This window comes from Sciurus vulgaris (genome assembly GCF_902686455.1).
Source record: "Sciurus vulgaris genome assembly, chromosome: 5".
NCBI lineage: Eukaryota > Metazoa > Chordata > Mammalia > Rodentia > Sciuridae > Sciurus > Sciurus vulgaris.
This window is the reverse complement of record NC_136465.1, coordinates 50,865,090-50,883,355: the sequence shown is the minus strand read 5'-3', so window position 1 is coordinate 50,883,355 and position 18,266 is coordinate 50,865,090. Positions and strand designations below refer to the sequence as shown.

The 18,266-nt window shown below is 36.2% G+C and overlaps 1 protein-coding gene across 3 annotated transcripts in view; it reads left to right on the top strand.

Moving 5' to 3' along the window:
- HOOK3 (hook microtubule tethering protein 3) overlaps positions 1–18,266 on the top strand; it is a 162,601-nt gene that overhangs the window by 41,702 nt on the left and 102,633 nt on the right. The window contains exon 2 of one of the 3 annotated variants that reach the window (XM_079140617.1): positions 2,461–2,546. The exons of the other annotated variants lie outside the window; for them this stretch is intronic. Coding sequence (XP_078996743.1) covers positions 2,461–2,546 — 86 coding nt within the window. The remainder of the gene's footprint in view (positions 1–2,460; positions 2,547–18,266) is intronic. 3 annotated transcript variants of the gene reach the window in all.

Below are 18,266 nucleotides of genomic sequence, written 5' to 3'. Positions count from 1 at the left end.
CACTGAGCTGCAACCTCAGCCCTGTGACTGTAATGTCTTTAACAACACACACATTCCTTAACCCCAGTTTTAATCAGTTTTCTGACCAAACTGCAAGTTCTTCAAATCTTTCTGCTTTGTTTTCTGTTCCTGATTATCAAAATAAATTGGCTAAAAGCTGTCAGCAATAACCATGCTATCCCCTGAATGCTATGCTGCCTAGAAATTTCTTCCACCATATTAAGAAGTCCGTCACCTTTAAATTCAGCCCCACAGAAAGTCTCAGGACATGGGCAAAACGCAGACAACTTCTTAGCCAAAAGGCAACACAAATGACTTCTAGTCCAATTTCTATTAGAGTTCTCCTTTTCCTCTGAAACCTCTTGAGCTCCATGTTTACTGTGCACAGGCTTTTCAGCATTCTGGTTTTCTGAGCTCCCACCATAATCGATTGCCCTTTAAGCTCCACTTACAACAGTCTAAAACTTTTCTAGCATGCAATGCTAAACTTTGCTAAACTTTTCAAAGTTCTTCCCACAAATTCCAGAAAGCTCCAAAGCTTCTGAATCCACAATCAGGTTAGTCACAACAATGACCCCACTCCTGGTACCAATTCTGCTTTAGTCATCTCATCCCCTGCTGTGAACAAAAGACCTGACAAGAACAATTTAAGGAGGTAAAGTTTATTTTGTGGCTCACAGTTTCAGAGCTCTCATTCCATAGATGATCAACTCTGTTCCTTGGGGCTTGAGGTGAGGCAGAACATCATGGCAGAAGGGTGTGGTGTAGTAAAGCAGCTCAGGTCATGATCAGGTAGTAGAGCGAGCTCGCTGTGCTCAACAACAACAAAATATAAAACCCCAAAGGCATGCCCCCAATTTCTCACCTCTTCCAACCCCACCCCTACCTGCCTACAGTTATCACCAAGTTAATCTTTATCAGGGGATTAATGCCCCAATTATGTTAAACCTCTCATAACACAATCATTTCATCTCTAAAGTTTGTTGCATTGTCTTACTCATGAGCTTTTGGAGGACACTTAATATCTAACCATAACATTTATTTATCAAAACCTTAAACTGTGCTGCTGAGTGTAGTGATATGTAACTATAACCTGTGCTGCTTGGAAGACTGAGGCGAAGGATTGTGAATCCATCCTGGGCAGCATTGTGAGACTCTACCTCAAAAACACAAAACATGCAAAACTTTAGAATGGGCATATTTTTGACCTAGCAATTTTGGTTTTTTTAACCTAGTAAATAAATATGGTCACCTGAGTTTCATTTCCTGTATTTCCATTATTGCTTCCTAGTTTATCCTCATCTGTGTTAATATCTAAATCTTACTAAAATGCATCTAGTATCATCTTTATACAGTTTAAATCTCATGACTTCACTTTTCTGCTTAAAATCCTTTGCTTACTACCCATTGTCTTAGGATAAAGTTCTACTATGGCTCACAGAGCTTTTGATGATAGAGTTTCTTTCTTTATTCCTGAGATTTGCTATTTCTGTGTTCCATCTTTTCTTACAGTTTGAGAACTTCACTCTTTATGCCCAGTTCATACTAGGCTTTTAATTTCTACATTGTATCACACTTTTACTTATAAACTGCTTGCTGTTTACACTTCCTATAATACTGTTGCACTAAATTATAAGGTCTAAAAGAGGATGGCCTATGTCGATTCCTAGTGATTTATTTTCTTCTAAATCCACATTGGACTACTGGATATAGTCATTGTTGGCTCAACTACTTTTTCTTACATTTCTTAGCCACATCCTGTGGACAGTATGAAGTTAGTTCATATTCACCATATATTTGAAATGAAAGTGAACTGAATGCCTAACCTAACCTATATAAAGATAGGTTATATCTATCTTTATAAAGATAGATATAACCATCTATATAAAGATACTTTGGCAATAAGTAATAGAAACCTAAACCTGTCCAGCCATAACCAAGAAAGAAATTTATCTCACACAATAGGAGATTTAAGGTTTTTTAATTCAGGGGTTCAGTTTTTACCCCAAGCATCTAGTTCTTTCTCTTCCTCCTCTCTGCTTTCTGTTACCTTCACCTCATTGTAAGACTAATTGCTTTAGTATTCAAAAAGATGACTGCTAGCAATAATTGAGGCAACACAGACTTGCTCATGTCAATAGAATGACTTTTCTCTCCAGAAACATCTCTGTGTATCTATTTATTCCAAATTGTGTTTACCCTGTTTTTCCCTTAGTCACTGATAAAGGGGCTAAAGGTACCATGATTTTTCTTAGATTGATTGGGGTTAGAAGGGATGTTGGGAATGTTGGCCAGTCTACCACAGTTTCTGTCTTAACAAAATTAAATAATAATCTATAGGAACGTTCCCATAAAGGAGAAGTTTCCAGTTGTTTTCTTTTAAAAGATGAGGTAATCACCCCCTCAAAAAAAGCTCAAGAAATCTTTTATGGTTAATCATAGAATCTTTTTTTCCTTCAGATCCAGACATTTAATGTGGATACACCATGCCAGACCGTGGAAGATTTAACGAATGGGGTTGTGATGGCCCAGGTTCTCCCAAAGATGTAAGAATAATCTTTATGTATGTTGTTACGCATATGTATTAGATTGAAAACATGAATTAAAAAAATGAGTGTTTATTGGTAAGCTTTCTGTCACTGTGACAAAACACTTGAGAATCGATTTATAAGGAGGAAAGATTTATTTTGGTTCACAGTTTTAGAGGTTTGAGTCCATGGTTGGTTTTCCTTTTGCTGTTGGGCCTGCAGTGAGGCAGCACATCATGGTGGGACTACAAGGTAGAGAAAGCTGCTCACTTCATGGTGGCCAAGAAGCAAAAGACAGACAAAGGGGCAGGGCACCATCCCCAAGGACCTAACTTCTTCAAGTAGGCTTCCACCTTGTAAAATGTTTCTACCCTCCTTCCAATAGTGCCATAGTCCAGGGACCAATCCTTAACCACAATGGCCTTTTGGGAGAACATTTCAGATCTAAATTATTTAAAGTATTTTACATAATGTGTTGCATGTGGAGTGAGAACTGTAAGCAACAATGTAATTTTTTGTTGGGGGGAAGTACCAGAGATTGAACTCGGGCATTAATCACTAAGCAATATCCCTAGCCCTATTTGTATTTTATTTAGAGACAGGGTCTCACTGAGTTGCTTAGTGCCTTGCTTTTGCTGAGGCTAGCTTTCAACTTGTGATCCTTCTGCCTCAGCCTCCTGAGCCACTGGGATTACAGGAACAATAATTTTGATGGCATGTACTTATATAGTACATATTAGGTATAGATTGATTTTGTTGTAAATTTCATTAGGACTATAATTGTTATAATACTCCAGTTCATATTGGTGACCAGATCTTGCCATCGTTGAAGGATCTAAGAGACTTAATTTCCTCTTTCTCTAGGATTTTACTTAATTGTTATCCCTGAGGCCTTCTCTGTTCACTCATATAAAAGAACAATAGCCATTTCCCTATATTCTCTATTGTCCTTGACCTTTTATTATTCTCTGAAGTATGTAATATCTGATATACCATATTTGGTTGTTCTCACACACACACACACACAACACACACAGTGTACGTGCATCAAGGAGCTTGTCTTTTCACTGTTGTGGCCTAGTAACTAGAACAATGTCAAGTTTTTGATTGAACCATGTGAAAATACCTTTTTTTTTTTCTCCTCATCTGAAGTGCCAGGGATTGGACCTGGGGCCCTTGCGCATGCTAGGCAAGTGCTCTCCCAAATGAGCTATTTCTTTTTTCTCTTTTAATTTATTTTTATTGTAAACAAATGAGATGCATGTTGTTTCCATTTGTACATGGAGTAACAGCATACCATTTGCGTAATCATACATTTACATGGGTAATGATGTTTGAATCATTCTGTTATTTCCCCCCCACCCCTCTTTTCCCACTATACAGTCCCTCCTTCCTCCTTTCTTGCACCCCTCCCACCCCACATTATGTGTCATCACCCGCTTATCAGTGAGATCATTTGTCCTTTGGATTTTGAGATTGGCTTATCTCACTTAGCATGATGTTCTCCAATTTCATCCATTTACCTGCAAATGCCATAATTTTATTATTCTTTATAGCTGAGTAATATTCCATATGTATATGTATACATATATATATATATAATATATACACCACAGTTTCTTTATCCATTCATCAATTGAAGGACATCTAGGTTGGGTTCCACAGTCTGGCTATTGTGAATTGAGCAGCTATGAACATTGATGTGGCTGTATCTCTGAAGTATGCTGAGTTTAAGTCCTTTGGGTATAGGCCGAGGAGTGGGATAGCTGGGTCAAATGGTGGGTCCATTCCAAGTTTTCTAAGGAATCTCCACACTGCTTTCCAGAGTGGCTGCACTAATTTTCAGCCCCACCAGCAATGTATGAGTGTACCTTTCTCCCCACATCCTCTCCAACACCTATTGTTGCTTGTATTCTTGATAATCGCCATTCTAATTGGGGTGAGAGGAATCTTAGGGTAGTTTGATTTGCATTTCTCTTATACTAAAGATGGTGAACATTTTTTCATATGTTTGTTGATTGCTTGAAGATCTTCTGTGAAGCGTCTGTTCATATCCTTAGCCCATTTGTTGATTGGGTATTTGTATTCTTCATGTAGAGTTTTTGAGTTCTTTATATATTCTGGAAATTAGTGCTCTATCTGAAGTATGAGTGGCAAAGATATTCTCCCACTCTGTAGGCTCTCTCTTCGCATTGCTGATAGTTTCCTTTGCTGAGAGAAAGCTATTTAGTTTGAATCTATCCCAGTTATTGATTCTGCTTTTATTTCTTGTGCCTGTGGGAGTTTTGTTAAGGAAGTCTGATCCTAAAGCCAACAAGTTGAAGATTTGGACCTACTTTTTCTTCTATAAGATGCGGGGTCTCTGGTCTTGATTTCAAAGTCCTTGATCCATTGTGAGTTGATTTTTGTGCAGGGTGAGAGATAGGTGTTTAGTTTCATTCTGTTGCATATGGATTTCCAATTCTCCCAGCACCATTTGTTGAAGAGCTATCTTTCTCCATTGCATATTTTTGGTGCCTTAGTCTAGTATGAGAAAATTGTGTTATTTGGGTTTGTGTCCGTGTCCTCTATTCTGTACCATTGATCTACCTGTCTATTTTGGTGCCAATACCTTGCTGTTTTGTTACTGTTGCTTTTTTAGTATAGTTGAAGTTCTGGTATTGTGATACCCCCTGCTTCACTCTTCCTGCTAAGGATTGCTTAGCTATTCTGGGTTTCTTATTCTTCCAGATGAATTTCACCGATTGCTTGCTCTATTCTGTAAGGTAATCATTGGGAGTTTCATTGGAATTGCATTGAATCTGTATAGCACTTTTGGTAGTATGGCCATTTTGACAATATTAATTCTGACTATCCAAGAACATGGGAGATCTTCCATCTTCTAAGGTCTTCCTCAGTTTCTTCCTTCAATGTTTTGTAGTTTTCATTGTAGAGATCTTTTACCTCTTTGGTTAGATTGATTCCCAAGTAATTTAATTTTTTGAGGCTATTGCAAATTGAGTTGTTTTTCTTCATTTCCCTTTCAGCTGTTTCATCGCTTGCGTATAAAAATGCTTTAGATTTATGTGTATGATTTTATAGCCTGCTATTTTGCTGAATTCATTGATGAGGTCTAGAAATGTTTCTGGAGGAGTTTTTTTGGATCTCTAAATATAGAATCATGTCATCAGCAAATAGTGACAGCTTAAGTTCCTCTTTTCCTATTCGTATCCCTTTAATTTCTTTAGTCTGCCTAATTGCTCTGGCTAGAGTTTCTAGGACAATGTTGAAAGAAGTGGTGAAAGAACCGGGCTGGGGAGATAGCTCAGCTGGTAGAGTGCTTGCCTCTCAAGCAGAAGGCCTTGAGTTCGATCCCCAGTACCGCTTAAAAAAAAAAAAAAAAAAAAAAAAAGTGGTGAAGAGGACCTCCCTGTCTTGTCCCATTTTTAAAGGGAATGGTTTCAGTTTTTCTCCATTAAGATGATGTGGCCATGGGCTTAGCATAAATAGCCTTTACAATGCTCAGGTATGTTCCTACTATCCCTATTTTTTCTAGTGCCAAACGAGCTATTTCTTCAGCTCTGAAATTACCCTTTTTTTATGAATCAAAATAGATTTGAGCAACCTCTCCAGGTTTTAGTTTGTTATTGTGAATACTCATGATTGTTGAGTGACTTAATGAATGGAATATTTGTTTGGGATCATAAAAAATATCTGATTCTTCTATATACTTGGCAATATAATAGTTGTAAAACTTATATGAATGTCAACTTTTGACCTAGGACTTTTTAAAATAAAACTTTAGGGGCTGGGGCTGTAGCTCAGTGGCAGATTGCTTGCCTAGCATGTGTGAGACACTGGGTTCCATCCTTAGCACCACACAAAAATAAACGTGTAAAATAAAGGCATGCTGTCCATCTACAACTACAAAAATTTTTTTTAGAAAACAAAATAAAGCTTTATGTGTGATTTGGGGATACTTTTATATTTGGAAGCCCTAAGTACTGTGAGCCTAGAATTTCCTGTGGTTCTGTTGAGAATCAGAATCATCATTAAGTGAATTCTTGGTGTAAATTTCCTTTGTAGTAAGCTAAAGAGTTGTGCATCTGAGAAAGCAACTCAAATGCCTACATTTCAGAGAATATCTTTGTAGCTTTATTTGAAAACTGTAGCTGTTTTCACTTTCTTCTATAACATGCATAGCACATTCTCTCAGATATACAAGCACAGTTCTTATTTTCATGTTCACTGCTGAGGGGTACCCTAATACCAATTTTAGTTTTCTGATGGGTGAGAGTTCCACAGAACTTGTTTTGTTTTGGTACCGGAGATTGAACCCAGGGGTGCTTAATCACGAACACCTCTTCAGCCCTTTTTTATATTTATTATTTAGAGACGGGTCTCTCTGAGTTGCTTAGGGCCTGCTGAGTCACTGAGGCGGCTTTGACCTCTTGACCCTGCTGCCTCAGCCTTAGCTGCTGGGATTATGGTAGTACCACCATGCCTGGCTGGCTCACAGAATTTCTTATTAAAAATTATTATGGATGTGTGGACCCTAAGTGAACTTTCCCGATATGTGTCAGTAAATGGATTTTTTGCCTCCACTAATTTGTTGGGATTTCAGTCACCTGTAGAAATCAGAAGAAAGAATAAATAGGTGTGTTTTATCAAACAAGATGTACAGAATAAGACAAGGATGTCTACTCTAGCCATATCTATTCAAAGTAGTACTAGCAGTCCTGACTAAACAGTAAAGAAACATGTGAGTGGTTTGTTGACTACATGATATTATGTGTAGAAAACTCTTAAGACTTCACCAAAAAACTGTTAGAACTAATAAATGAATTCAGTAAAGTTGCAGAATACAAATATCAGTTATTCTCTTTTACATGAATTATCTGAAAAAGAAATCAAGAAGCAATCTCATTTATAATAGCAAAAACAAAAACTTAATCAGGAGGTGGAGAGTTGTACACTGAAACTATAAAGCATTCATGGAGAAGTTGAAGAAGGTTCAGATAAATGGAAGATAGTGTATTCATGGATTGAAAGGATTAATATTGTTAAAATGTCCATCATAGATGGTCCCAAAGCAATCTGAGGTTTTTGGTCTCATCAAAACCCCAATATCATTTTTCACAGAAATAGAAAAAAAAAATCCCAAGATTCATATGGAACTACAGAAAACTTCTGAATAGTGAAAGCAGTCATAAGATAAATAAAGCTGGAGGCATCACACTATCTGATTTGAAGCTGTAGTAATTAAAATAACATGATACTGTCATTAAAAATAGACACATTGACCAGTGGAACAGGATAAAGAGCCCAAAGTTGAACCTTCACAGCTGCAGATGGTTGATTTTTCCACACAGGTGCCAGAATTACTCAATGGGGAAAGGACATTCTCTTCAATAAAGAGTGTTGGGAAAACTGATATCCACATACACAATAATTGGACCCTTAATTCTCACACCATATACAAAAGTCAATTCAAAATTGAAGACTTATAACATAAGATCTGCAACTGTAAAAATACTAGAAGAAAACAAAAAAAAAAGGTATGATATTGGTTAGGGCAATAATAATATATATATAATAATAATAATAATAATAATTGATTTTGACCCCCAACGCTCAAGGCAACAAAAACGAACATAGGCAAATGAATTGCATCAAACTAAAATCTCCTGCATAACAAAGGAAATAGTTCACAGAGGGAAAAGACAAACCTATAGAGCAAGCTATACTTCTGATGGGGGTAAATATCCAAAATACATAAGGAACTCAACTCAATAACAAGAAAACAAATCAGTTTAAAATTGGGCAAAGGGCTTGAATAGGCATCTCTCTAACAAAGTCACAAATGGCCAGCAGGTTGTGTGTGTGTGTGTAAATCCTCAGTTTGACTAATATCAGGGAAATGCAATTTAAAGCCACAATGAGGTATTACCTGTTAGAATGTCTGTTACCAAAAAGATGAAAGAGAGTGTTAGTAAAGATGTACAACAAAGGGAATCCTTGCATACTGTCGGTGGGAATGTAAATTCATTCAGCTGTTATGGAAAATGGTATGGAGGTTCCTAAAAAAATTTTAAATGAACTTTCATAAGATCCAGCAATCTCATTTCAGAGTATATATCTAAAAGAAATGAAATTAGTATGAAGAGACACTTGGATTCCCATGTTCATTGTAGCATTATTCATAACAGCCAAGATAGGAATCAACCAGGTGTCCATGAATGGATGAATAGATAAAGAAAATGTGTATTTGCACAGTGACATACCCTTTCATCTTTATAAAGAAGGAAATCTTATCTTGTGCAGCAGTGTGAATGAATCTGTGGGACATTGTGCTTAGTGAAATAAGCCAGGCACGGAAAGACAAATACTGCATGATTTCACTTACATGGGGACTCTATAAAGCATTTGCATTCACAGAAGCAGTGTGATAGTTGAATGATGGTTGGGGACAAGGGAACCAGAAGTTGCTGATCAGAGGGTACAAAGCTTCATTTAGACAGGAGAAATGTTTTTTAATGTTTATTGCACAGCACATTGTAGTTAATAATGTATATATCAGAATTGATAACAGTAAATTTCAAATGTTCATACCACAAAAAGTATTTGAATAGATAGATGTTAATTAACTTGGTTTGGTCAGTCCACATTTTGTATGTAAATATATATACATCTACGTGCATGTATATATATATTATATATTATAGCATTACTTTGTACCCTGTAAATATATACATTGTAATTTGTCTATTTATATTTAACATTTAAAAAAATTTTTTTAGATGTTGATATACCTTTATTTTATTCATTTAATGTGGTGCTGAGAATTGAACCCAGTGCCTCACACATACTAGGCAAGCATGCCACTACTGAGCCACAAACCCAACCCAATAATTAACATTAAAAATGAAACAGAATCATAATGTACATTGGTCTATAGTGACTGTTTTTACCTACCAAAGTTTTGTGGGCATATTTCTCAGCAATATTTAGTTTTCTACTTAATTTTTCCAAATGTCTCTCATTTTCCCCCCTATTTTAGAGATATATGACATACAGAAACATGTACTATAAAAAGGGGTAAATTTGTACATTACTATAGGTTATGTATGTGTGTCCCCTTGTTACCACCACCCTAATAGAGAAAATTTTACCCTAATGGCTCCCTCATAGTCCATATACCTTACTCCAGAAGATAGCTATGATTCTGATGTCTGCACTATTATAGGTTCTGTCTGTTCTTGAACAGCTTATTAAATGGAATCATGCAGTGCCCATTCTTGTGTGTTTGTTTTTTCATTCATCATCTATGAGATACATTCACATGTTTGGATAACATCTACTTTATTTTAAATCATTGTACAATAAGCCCAACCTTATCATCATTGAATTACTTCTTTGTCAGTTGATATTTAATGAATGGCTACTTTGTGTCCAGCACTGGTGATACAAGAATGAGCTACACAGACATGGTATCCACCCCTGCAGAATTTATAACATGGAGAAAAATATTAATTGAACTCTAAAACAAAATGGCAACAGATGCTACAGAGACCACCTATACAGTGTTATTAAACTTCTAAAAGTATGAATATTTATCTTAGTCTAGGAAGTCATGAACATTTTTATGTGAGTAAATAAAGATAAATTAATTCTGAAAGATAGTAAGAAATTTAGCAGAGTAATGTGCATATGCAGAGTCCCTGCAGGTTGATGAAATATGGTAAACACTACTATGGGAAGAAAGATTTGGTTGGCAATATGCAGGGGGTATTGTGCAAAATAAACTGTAGCCAGCATATAGTCATGTGTCTTTATTCTACGGATGACAGAAGGAATTTAGGGGCTTTTATGGGGAGGACATGGGGGTTAACATAATTGGATTTAAATTTATATTTTGGCTGCTGGTATAAAATTAACTGGAAGGGTTCAGGGTGATGAGGGATGATTAATTGGAAAGAAAATTTGTAGTAATTCAGAAGGAAGATGAAAGTACCTTGGAGTAGGAGGTGGCAAAGGAGATGTAGACAGATGAATCAAATGATACTAAAACCAGCAGATTTCATAGTTCGTATTGGGTAGTGAGTAAAGGGAGGTGTCAGTTGACTTTTATGTTCTGACATGCAAATACACAGAAGAGGGGTACAAGTCCCTGATGTGGGAACCACTGAAAGAGGATCTGTTCTGAAGGAGTGCTGGACAATGTTATGAGTTTAATTTGGGGAACACTAATCCTGAGTGGTATTGAGACATCAAGAGAAAATGCCATGTTGGCAATTGGCTATACAGGTCTAAGTTAAGAATTCTTGAGTCTAAAGTAGTGATATCTATGTGGGCCTCTGAACTGAAAACATAAATGCATATTAAATCAACAAGGGGAGATTATTAGGGTAAAAAGAAAAAAGTTATTGGTTAGAGTATAGACCTAACAGGACCCGAGAGTGGGGAAAATCCGAGAGTATGGGGCTGGTACGAGGATTTTACTGAAATACCAATCCTCCTTCATTTTGTCTGAGCTAATGAGTAGAAATATATACCATTTTGTAGTCTTTTTATTCAAAACATTAATAGATCTAAATATGCTGATTATCAGAATAATTTTTCTCTCCAGTCTTTTAAATCATTTTCTATTTATTTTACTACAGTTCTTAAAGTTTTAAAAAATGAGCAGAAATTAAATGATTTTCTATATTCGGTCCTTCCCCCATCCCCTATGAGCATCACACCACTGGAGTGATATATTTATTACAGTGAGTGACCCAACATTGTCACATTATCATCACCCAAAGACCAGATTTAAAATTTGGTTCACTCTAGTATTGTACATAATATGGGTTTTGACAAATGCATCTTATATGTTAGTCTACTATATATAGTATATGCAGAAAAATTTCCTGCCTTAAATATCCTCCATGTTTCTGCCTTTCATCTTTATCCCCGAACCCTTGGCAACCCTGATCTTTTTCTGACTCCATAGTTTGTTGCCTTTTCCAGAATATCTTATAGTTGAAATAATATAGTCTATGACCTTTTAGATTGACTTATTTCAGTTGGAATATATATTTAAGGTTCTTCTGTGTCTTTTTGAGGATTGATAACTCATTTCTTTTTAGAGTTTTAGTCTTTTTTTCTGTCACAATTTCATTGAGATGAAATTGACAATAATTTGTGTATGTGTTGTATGTATGCTCTGGGGTTTGTACACATGACCTACCATTGTGTTACACCCCAGCACCCAATTTGTATGTTTTAAAAGTGTATAATTTGATAAATTTTGACCAGTGTTGATTCCTGTGAAACTATCCCACAATCAAGATAATGAATTCTATCACTTCCAAAATTGGCCTCATGCCCCCTTTGTTACCTCCCCTTTCCTGTCATTCTTTTTCCATCTCCCATCTACCACTGATTTATTTTCTGTCCCTATAGGTTAATTTACACTTTCTAGAATTTCATATTAATGGGCACACACACTATTTCTTTTTTTTGGAGAAAGGAGGTGTACGTCTTCCAGGTAATGTAATTATTTTGAGGTTCATTCATGCCTATGTTAATAATTTGTATGATATCTTATGATTGACTATGCCACAATTCATTCATCTGTTAGTAAACATGCAGATTTTCCAGTTTGGGGTTTTACAGTTAAAGGTGCTTGAACATTAGTGTACAAATCATTGTATGAACATATACTTTCATTTCCCTTGGATGAATTCTACCTAGGAATCATATGATATAGATCATACGGCAAGGGTGTATTTAGTATTTGAGAAACTTCCAAACTCTTTCAAAAGTGAATTTATAATTTACATTTACATAGGCAGTTGAAGAGTTTCCATTGCTTTAGTCCTCACCAACACTTGATAAGGTCAGTCTTTATTTTAGTCATTACAGTGACTGGCAGTTTCAATTTGCATTTCTATAATGATTAATGTTGAGTATCTTTCATGTTTGTCATTCATATATCTTCCATGATGAACTGTCTGATATAATTGTTTGTTTATTTTTTGCAATACTGGGATACTTTACCATTGAGTTATATCTCTAACCCATTTTATTTTGAGACAGGGTCTCACCAAGTTGCCAAGGCTGTCTGCAAACTTGTAATCCTTCTGCCACAGCCTTCTCAGTTGCTGGGATTACAGGCATGCACCACCAAGCCCAGCTGTTTTCTTAAATTTAGAATTCATGTACTGTAAACAAAAGTCCTTTACCAGATGTACTTTTTTTCCTTTTTCCTTTTTTTTTTTTTTTTTGTTGTTGTTATGTATTCATTTATTTTGTGTTACTGGGATAGAACCCAGGGGTGCTTTATCCTGTTTGCCCTGCCCTTCTTTTTCTTTTTCTTTTTTTCTTTTTTTTTTTTTTTTAATTTTGAGAGTCTCAGTAAGTTTGCCAAGGCAGGCTTCGAACTTTCAATTGTCTTGCTTAAGCCTCTCAAAATAATGGTATTACAGATGTATACCACTAATGCCCTGCTCTCAGATACACATTTAAAAATGTATAATATTTTAAATGTATTTAAAATGTAAAATATTTAAAATGTAAATAATGTAAAATTTAATGTATTTAAAATGTAAAATATTTTAAAATATTTTCTTCCAGTCTGTGGTTTCCCTTTTCATTTCTGTAGTGTCATTTGAGGAACAAACATTTTAATTTTGATAGTCCTACTTTGATAGTCCTATTTTGTAGTTTGATTTTTTTATTGTATTAAATCTTTCCCAAACCCATATCATTAAGATTTTTCTCTTTGTTTTCCTTGGATGTTGCATAGTTTTAGTACTTAAATTTAGATCTGTGATAAATTTTGCATAAGGTATAAAGTGTTAAGGATAGAGTACTTATTTATTTGCATTTGTTGTTGAAGTATATTGCAAAGATTCCCACATTCAGAACTTTTGGTTGTTAAACTGCTAATGATTTGACAGACCTCCATGGATGATTAGATTTTTGTTCACATTAAATATTTCCTCTAAAACTTAAGAGTCACAGAAAACTATCCTTTTACATTTGTGCATCAACAAATACAACAAACACAAGTGAATTTTTTAAAAGTCTTTAGGGAACTGTGATTGTTTGGATAATATTATCTAAACCATTTATAGATTTAACTTGAGTGTTTTATGCCAGAAAACCTGTGATTTTTGTAATTCTAGAGTGCCCAAAATATTTTACCCTGATCTCACTTTGGTTTTCTTTGCCTTCTTGCTCTGGAAGAAATCTGGTTTCCCCTAACACATTGCTTCTGCAGACTTCACAAGGAATGACTGTATTTCTCTCATAGGCTTCCTAATACCACTTTACTCTATGGCGGTGCTCCTAAATTTGACTTCTAGATCACTTTCCCAATTTTCTCGAAAACCCTGTAATTTTGAATTTTGAACATCATCTCCTACCCCTTATTGTTCCTGTAATTCTGTTTCATTTCCATTTTGGATCCTGGCTTACTGTCTCTCTTTCCAATATTACGTTTGTCTAAATTCTTGATGATTCCAATATTCACCTACACATGATCCTTCATATCCTTGCCTGTCAGCTGCTTCTTCATTTATCTTCGGTCCAGTTTCAGCTATCAGTTCCCATAGTCATGCCCTATACCTCATGATATAAATAACATATAATCCCTCCATAACCTTAGTTTACTATCTGCTGTTCTCTTAGCACTACTTCTTGCCCTTCCATTTTATTTGCTCTGGAACCAAGATTCCAATCATTACATTGTTTCCTACCAGAAGGAACACTGTCCTTCATCTCCATGGGGTGTGTGCATGTTGGTGCTCTCTTTCTCTCTCTCTTTCTCATTCATTCAGCTGAGACTCCTTGGTCAGTCATGATCATGCCCTTGTACATTTCAGCTTCTTTGTCCCTCCCATTTATTTGTATTTATTTTACAAAACCACAGTTCTGGTTCTTATGTTTTGCCTCTTCTACTGTTCACCAGTGCTACTGAACCTGACTGTGGGGTGGGGGCATGGGGAACAACACAAACATACTGATGGATCTGTTTCTTACCATGAAATCTTAAGTGTTACCCACAGTTGTACTCTATTTTTCTAGTTCTTCCACTCTCCTGCTCTTCTATTGGCTGCTTTACGGTTACTTCAAATCTTTAGTCTTATCTCTCATCATCATCATCCTCATCTGATCTTACAAGATAGGATTCTACTTCTGAGAAAGTTGAAACAAAGAAAAATTTCCATAGGAAAGATGACTACATTTACCCACTTACCAGCATCTCTTTGATTTTTGCCTTGCTGCTTGTTACCACACATGATCTATAATGTTGAGCAGTGGATTCTCTGTTAAAGGTAGGACCTGCATTTTGTATATTGGACCCCACTCTCTCTCACCTACCCAAGATCATCACTTTACCCATTCTCCCCCCCTTTCCCAACCTTATCAATTTTCTCTTCATCACTGGATCATATCCATTACCATGCAAGCAAACTCTTGATTTCTTTTATCTTTAAAAATATTTTTCCTGTTCTTCTGGCAGACATTATTCCATTTCTTCTCCCATTTGTAGCAAAACTCCTTTAAAAAATAGTGTGTACCCAACTGTCTGAATTCTTTCCCTCTTTTCCTACCACTGTATTAAAACTGCAGTTGTTATGGCTTCCAATTATCTACATACTGCTAATTGTAGTGGTCTAATCTCAGTCCTTATCTTAAACTGTCAGCACTGTTTGTTTTTGCAGTACTGTGGATTGAACTCATGCTTGGCAAGTTCTCTCCCACTGAGCTATATCCCCAGCTCTTTCAGCATCATTTGATAACACTCATCATACTTTTTATCATCTTGTAACACTTTTTAGATTTGGCTTCCAGGATGCTATAGTGATTGTTGTTGTTTTTAGTAAGTTATATTTGCTGCTTAGAACCTTACATTGGTGTCCCATTTCACTCAGAGTAAGAGCACAAAAACTTATGATCGTATTTAAAATCCTAAGTGATACAGGGTACTTATTACCACTCTGACCTCATTCACTAGCATTCTTTCCCATAGAGGCTGCATTGTTCATTCTCAGGCCCATTGGGCATCTTCTACTTTGGGGCTTTTGCATGGCCTTTCCCGTGGTCTTCACTGACATTTGTCCACTTCTCAGTGTAACTACCCTGACCACCATGTTTTCTTTTTTTAAAATATTTTTTTAGTTGTACATGGACAGAATATTTTTATTTTATTTCTATGTGGTGCTGAATATCGAACCCAGTGTCTTACACGTGCAAGGCCAAGTGCTCTACCACTGAGCCACAACCCCAGCCCCATCACCATGTTAAATGTTGGCACTGCCCTTGTACTTCATATCCCCTTATCCTGTTTTGTAGATGTTAAGAAAATGTTTGCTGAAGAAGTGAATATGGAGTATACAATTTGACATGATTAAAAGGAAGCACCTTTATCTTCTTTTAGTGAATCTTTATTTTCTTTTAGTGAACCTTCAAGGATTAACTATTCTTGTTTTCCATCAACAATTTTAGGGATGCCAATTGGGTATCCTATAGTTTAGTTTAATTCTAATATTACCTGAAGTAGGACAGACTTGACAAATTAATGTCCTCCAATTCTGAGTTAATGCAGACCTCACATGTGAAAGTTAAGACCTCAGAGCCACAAGACAACCACCACTTCAGATGGCAACTAGGAATAGAGTTCTCAGTGCACCTGTACTTTATCCTGGCCAACTACAAATTCAGTTGGTCCCATGCCCTCCTCCCCAAAGTTTGATAATTTATTATAGTAACTCAACTCAGGAAAGCACTATACTTAACAATTGCAATCTTATTAGGAAGGGCATAACCCAAGAATGACACATAGGCAAGCAAGTGTACTGCAGAGCTTCCATAACTCTCTGGGTGCATCCTCCCTGTATAGCAGTGTGTTACCAACCCAGATACTACCAGAACTCTGTTGTTTACAGTTTTTATTTAGTTTTATTACACCTGGCATGTTTGAAATCATTGGTGATGTAATCGACCTCAATCTCCTTCCAAAGGTCAGGACTGAAAGTCCCAACCTCTATAATCATGTGACTGTTTCCTCTGGGACCAACCCCAGTTCTGATGCTATTGTGAATTGCCTTATTAACATAAACTCTGATGTGATTAAAAGGTTCTGATGAATTATAAGAAACTCCTGGCACTTAGGAAGTTCCAAGGATTTTAGAAGATCAGGCTAGGAAAAAGGATAAAGATTATATATTTAGGGGAAAGGGTGCTAGGGATTGAACCCAGGAGCGCTTTACCACTAAGCTACATCCCTAATTCTATTTTTTTATTTTGAGACAGGGTCTTGCTGAGTTGTTGAGGCTGGCCTCAAACTTCTGATCCTCCTGTCTCAGCCTCCTGAGTGTCTGGGATTAACAAGTCTGTGCCATCGTGCCCAACTCAAAATATATTTTTTGTTATACCAGAACCACATGCCAGTTGAAAGAGTAAGGTCAAAATGAGCAAGATGTGCCCCTAAGCGCCATCAATTTTTGTTTTCAAAGCTCAAAAGGATGGAAAAAAACGGATAAAACCAAATAAGATAAAGATTAAGTGTTGGACAATGGTGAAATGTCTCATAAATGGATACTTTTGTTTTCATAGTACTTACTCTAAGCTGTCTGTACTTGGAGTCTATCCCTTATGTGCTTATTACTTATTTTGGCTCACCGCTAAGGTAATTTCTGTATGTGAAATTTATTTATTTTTTTATTAATTTGTTTTTAGTTTTACAGACTGCATTTTGACTCATTGTACACAAATGGGGTACAACTTTTTTTTCTATCGTTGTACACAATGTAGATTCACACCGTTCATGTAAACATACATATACATAGGGTAATACTGTCTGTTTCATTCTGTTATCTTTCCATCTCCCACCCCCTCCCACCCCATTTTCCTTTACACCATCCAGAGTTCCTCATTATTCCCACCACCTGCCACCCCCCCTTGATCTATATCGTCATCCACTTATCAGAGAAAACATTCAGCCTTTGGTTTTTTGGACTTGTCCTATTTCACTTAGCATGATATTTTCCAACTCCATCCATTTACCAGCAAATGCTATAATTTTATTCTTTATGGCTGAGTAATATTCCATTGTGTATATGTACCAGTTTCTTTATCCATTCATCGATTGAAGGGCATCTTGGTTGGTTCCACAATCTAGCTATTGTGAATTGAGCTGCTATGAACATTGATGTGGCTGCATCACTGTAGTATGCTGATTTTAAGTCCTTTGGGTATAAACCGAGGAGTGGGATAGCTGGGTCAAATGGTGGGTCCATTCCAAGTTTTCTGAGGAATCTCCATGCTGCTACCCAGAGTGGTTGCACCAATTTGCAACTCAATCAGCAATGTATGAGTGTGCCTTTTCCCCATATCCACGCCAACACTTATTATTGCTTGTGTTCTTGATAATAGCCATTCTAATTGGAGTTAGATGAAATCTTGGGATGGTTTTAATTTGCATTTCTCTAATTACTAGAGATGATGAGCCCTTTTTCATATATTTCTTGATCACCTGTATATCATCTTCTGTGAAGTGTCTGCACAGTTCCTGAGCCCATATATTGATTGGGTTCTTTGTATTTTTGGTATAAAGAACTTTAGGTTCTTCATAAACTTTGGAGATTAGTGCTATGTCTGAAGTGTATGTGGAAAAGATTTTCTTCTACTCTGTAGGCTCTCTTTTCACATTATTGATTGTTTCCTTTGCTGAGAAAAAGCTTTTTAGTTTGAATCTATCCCATT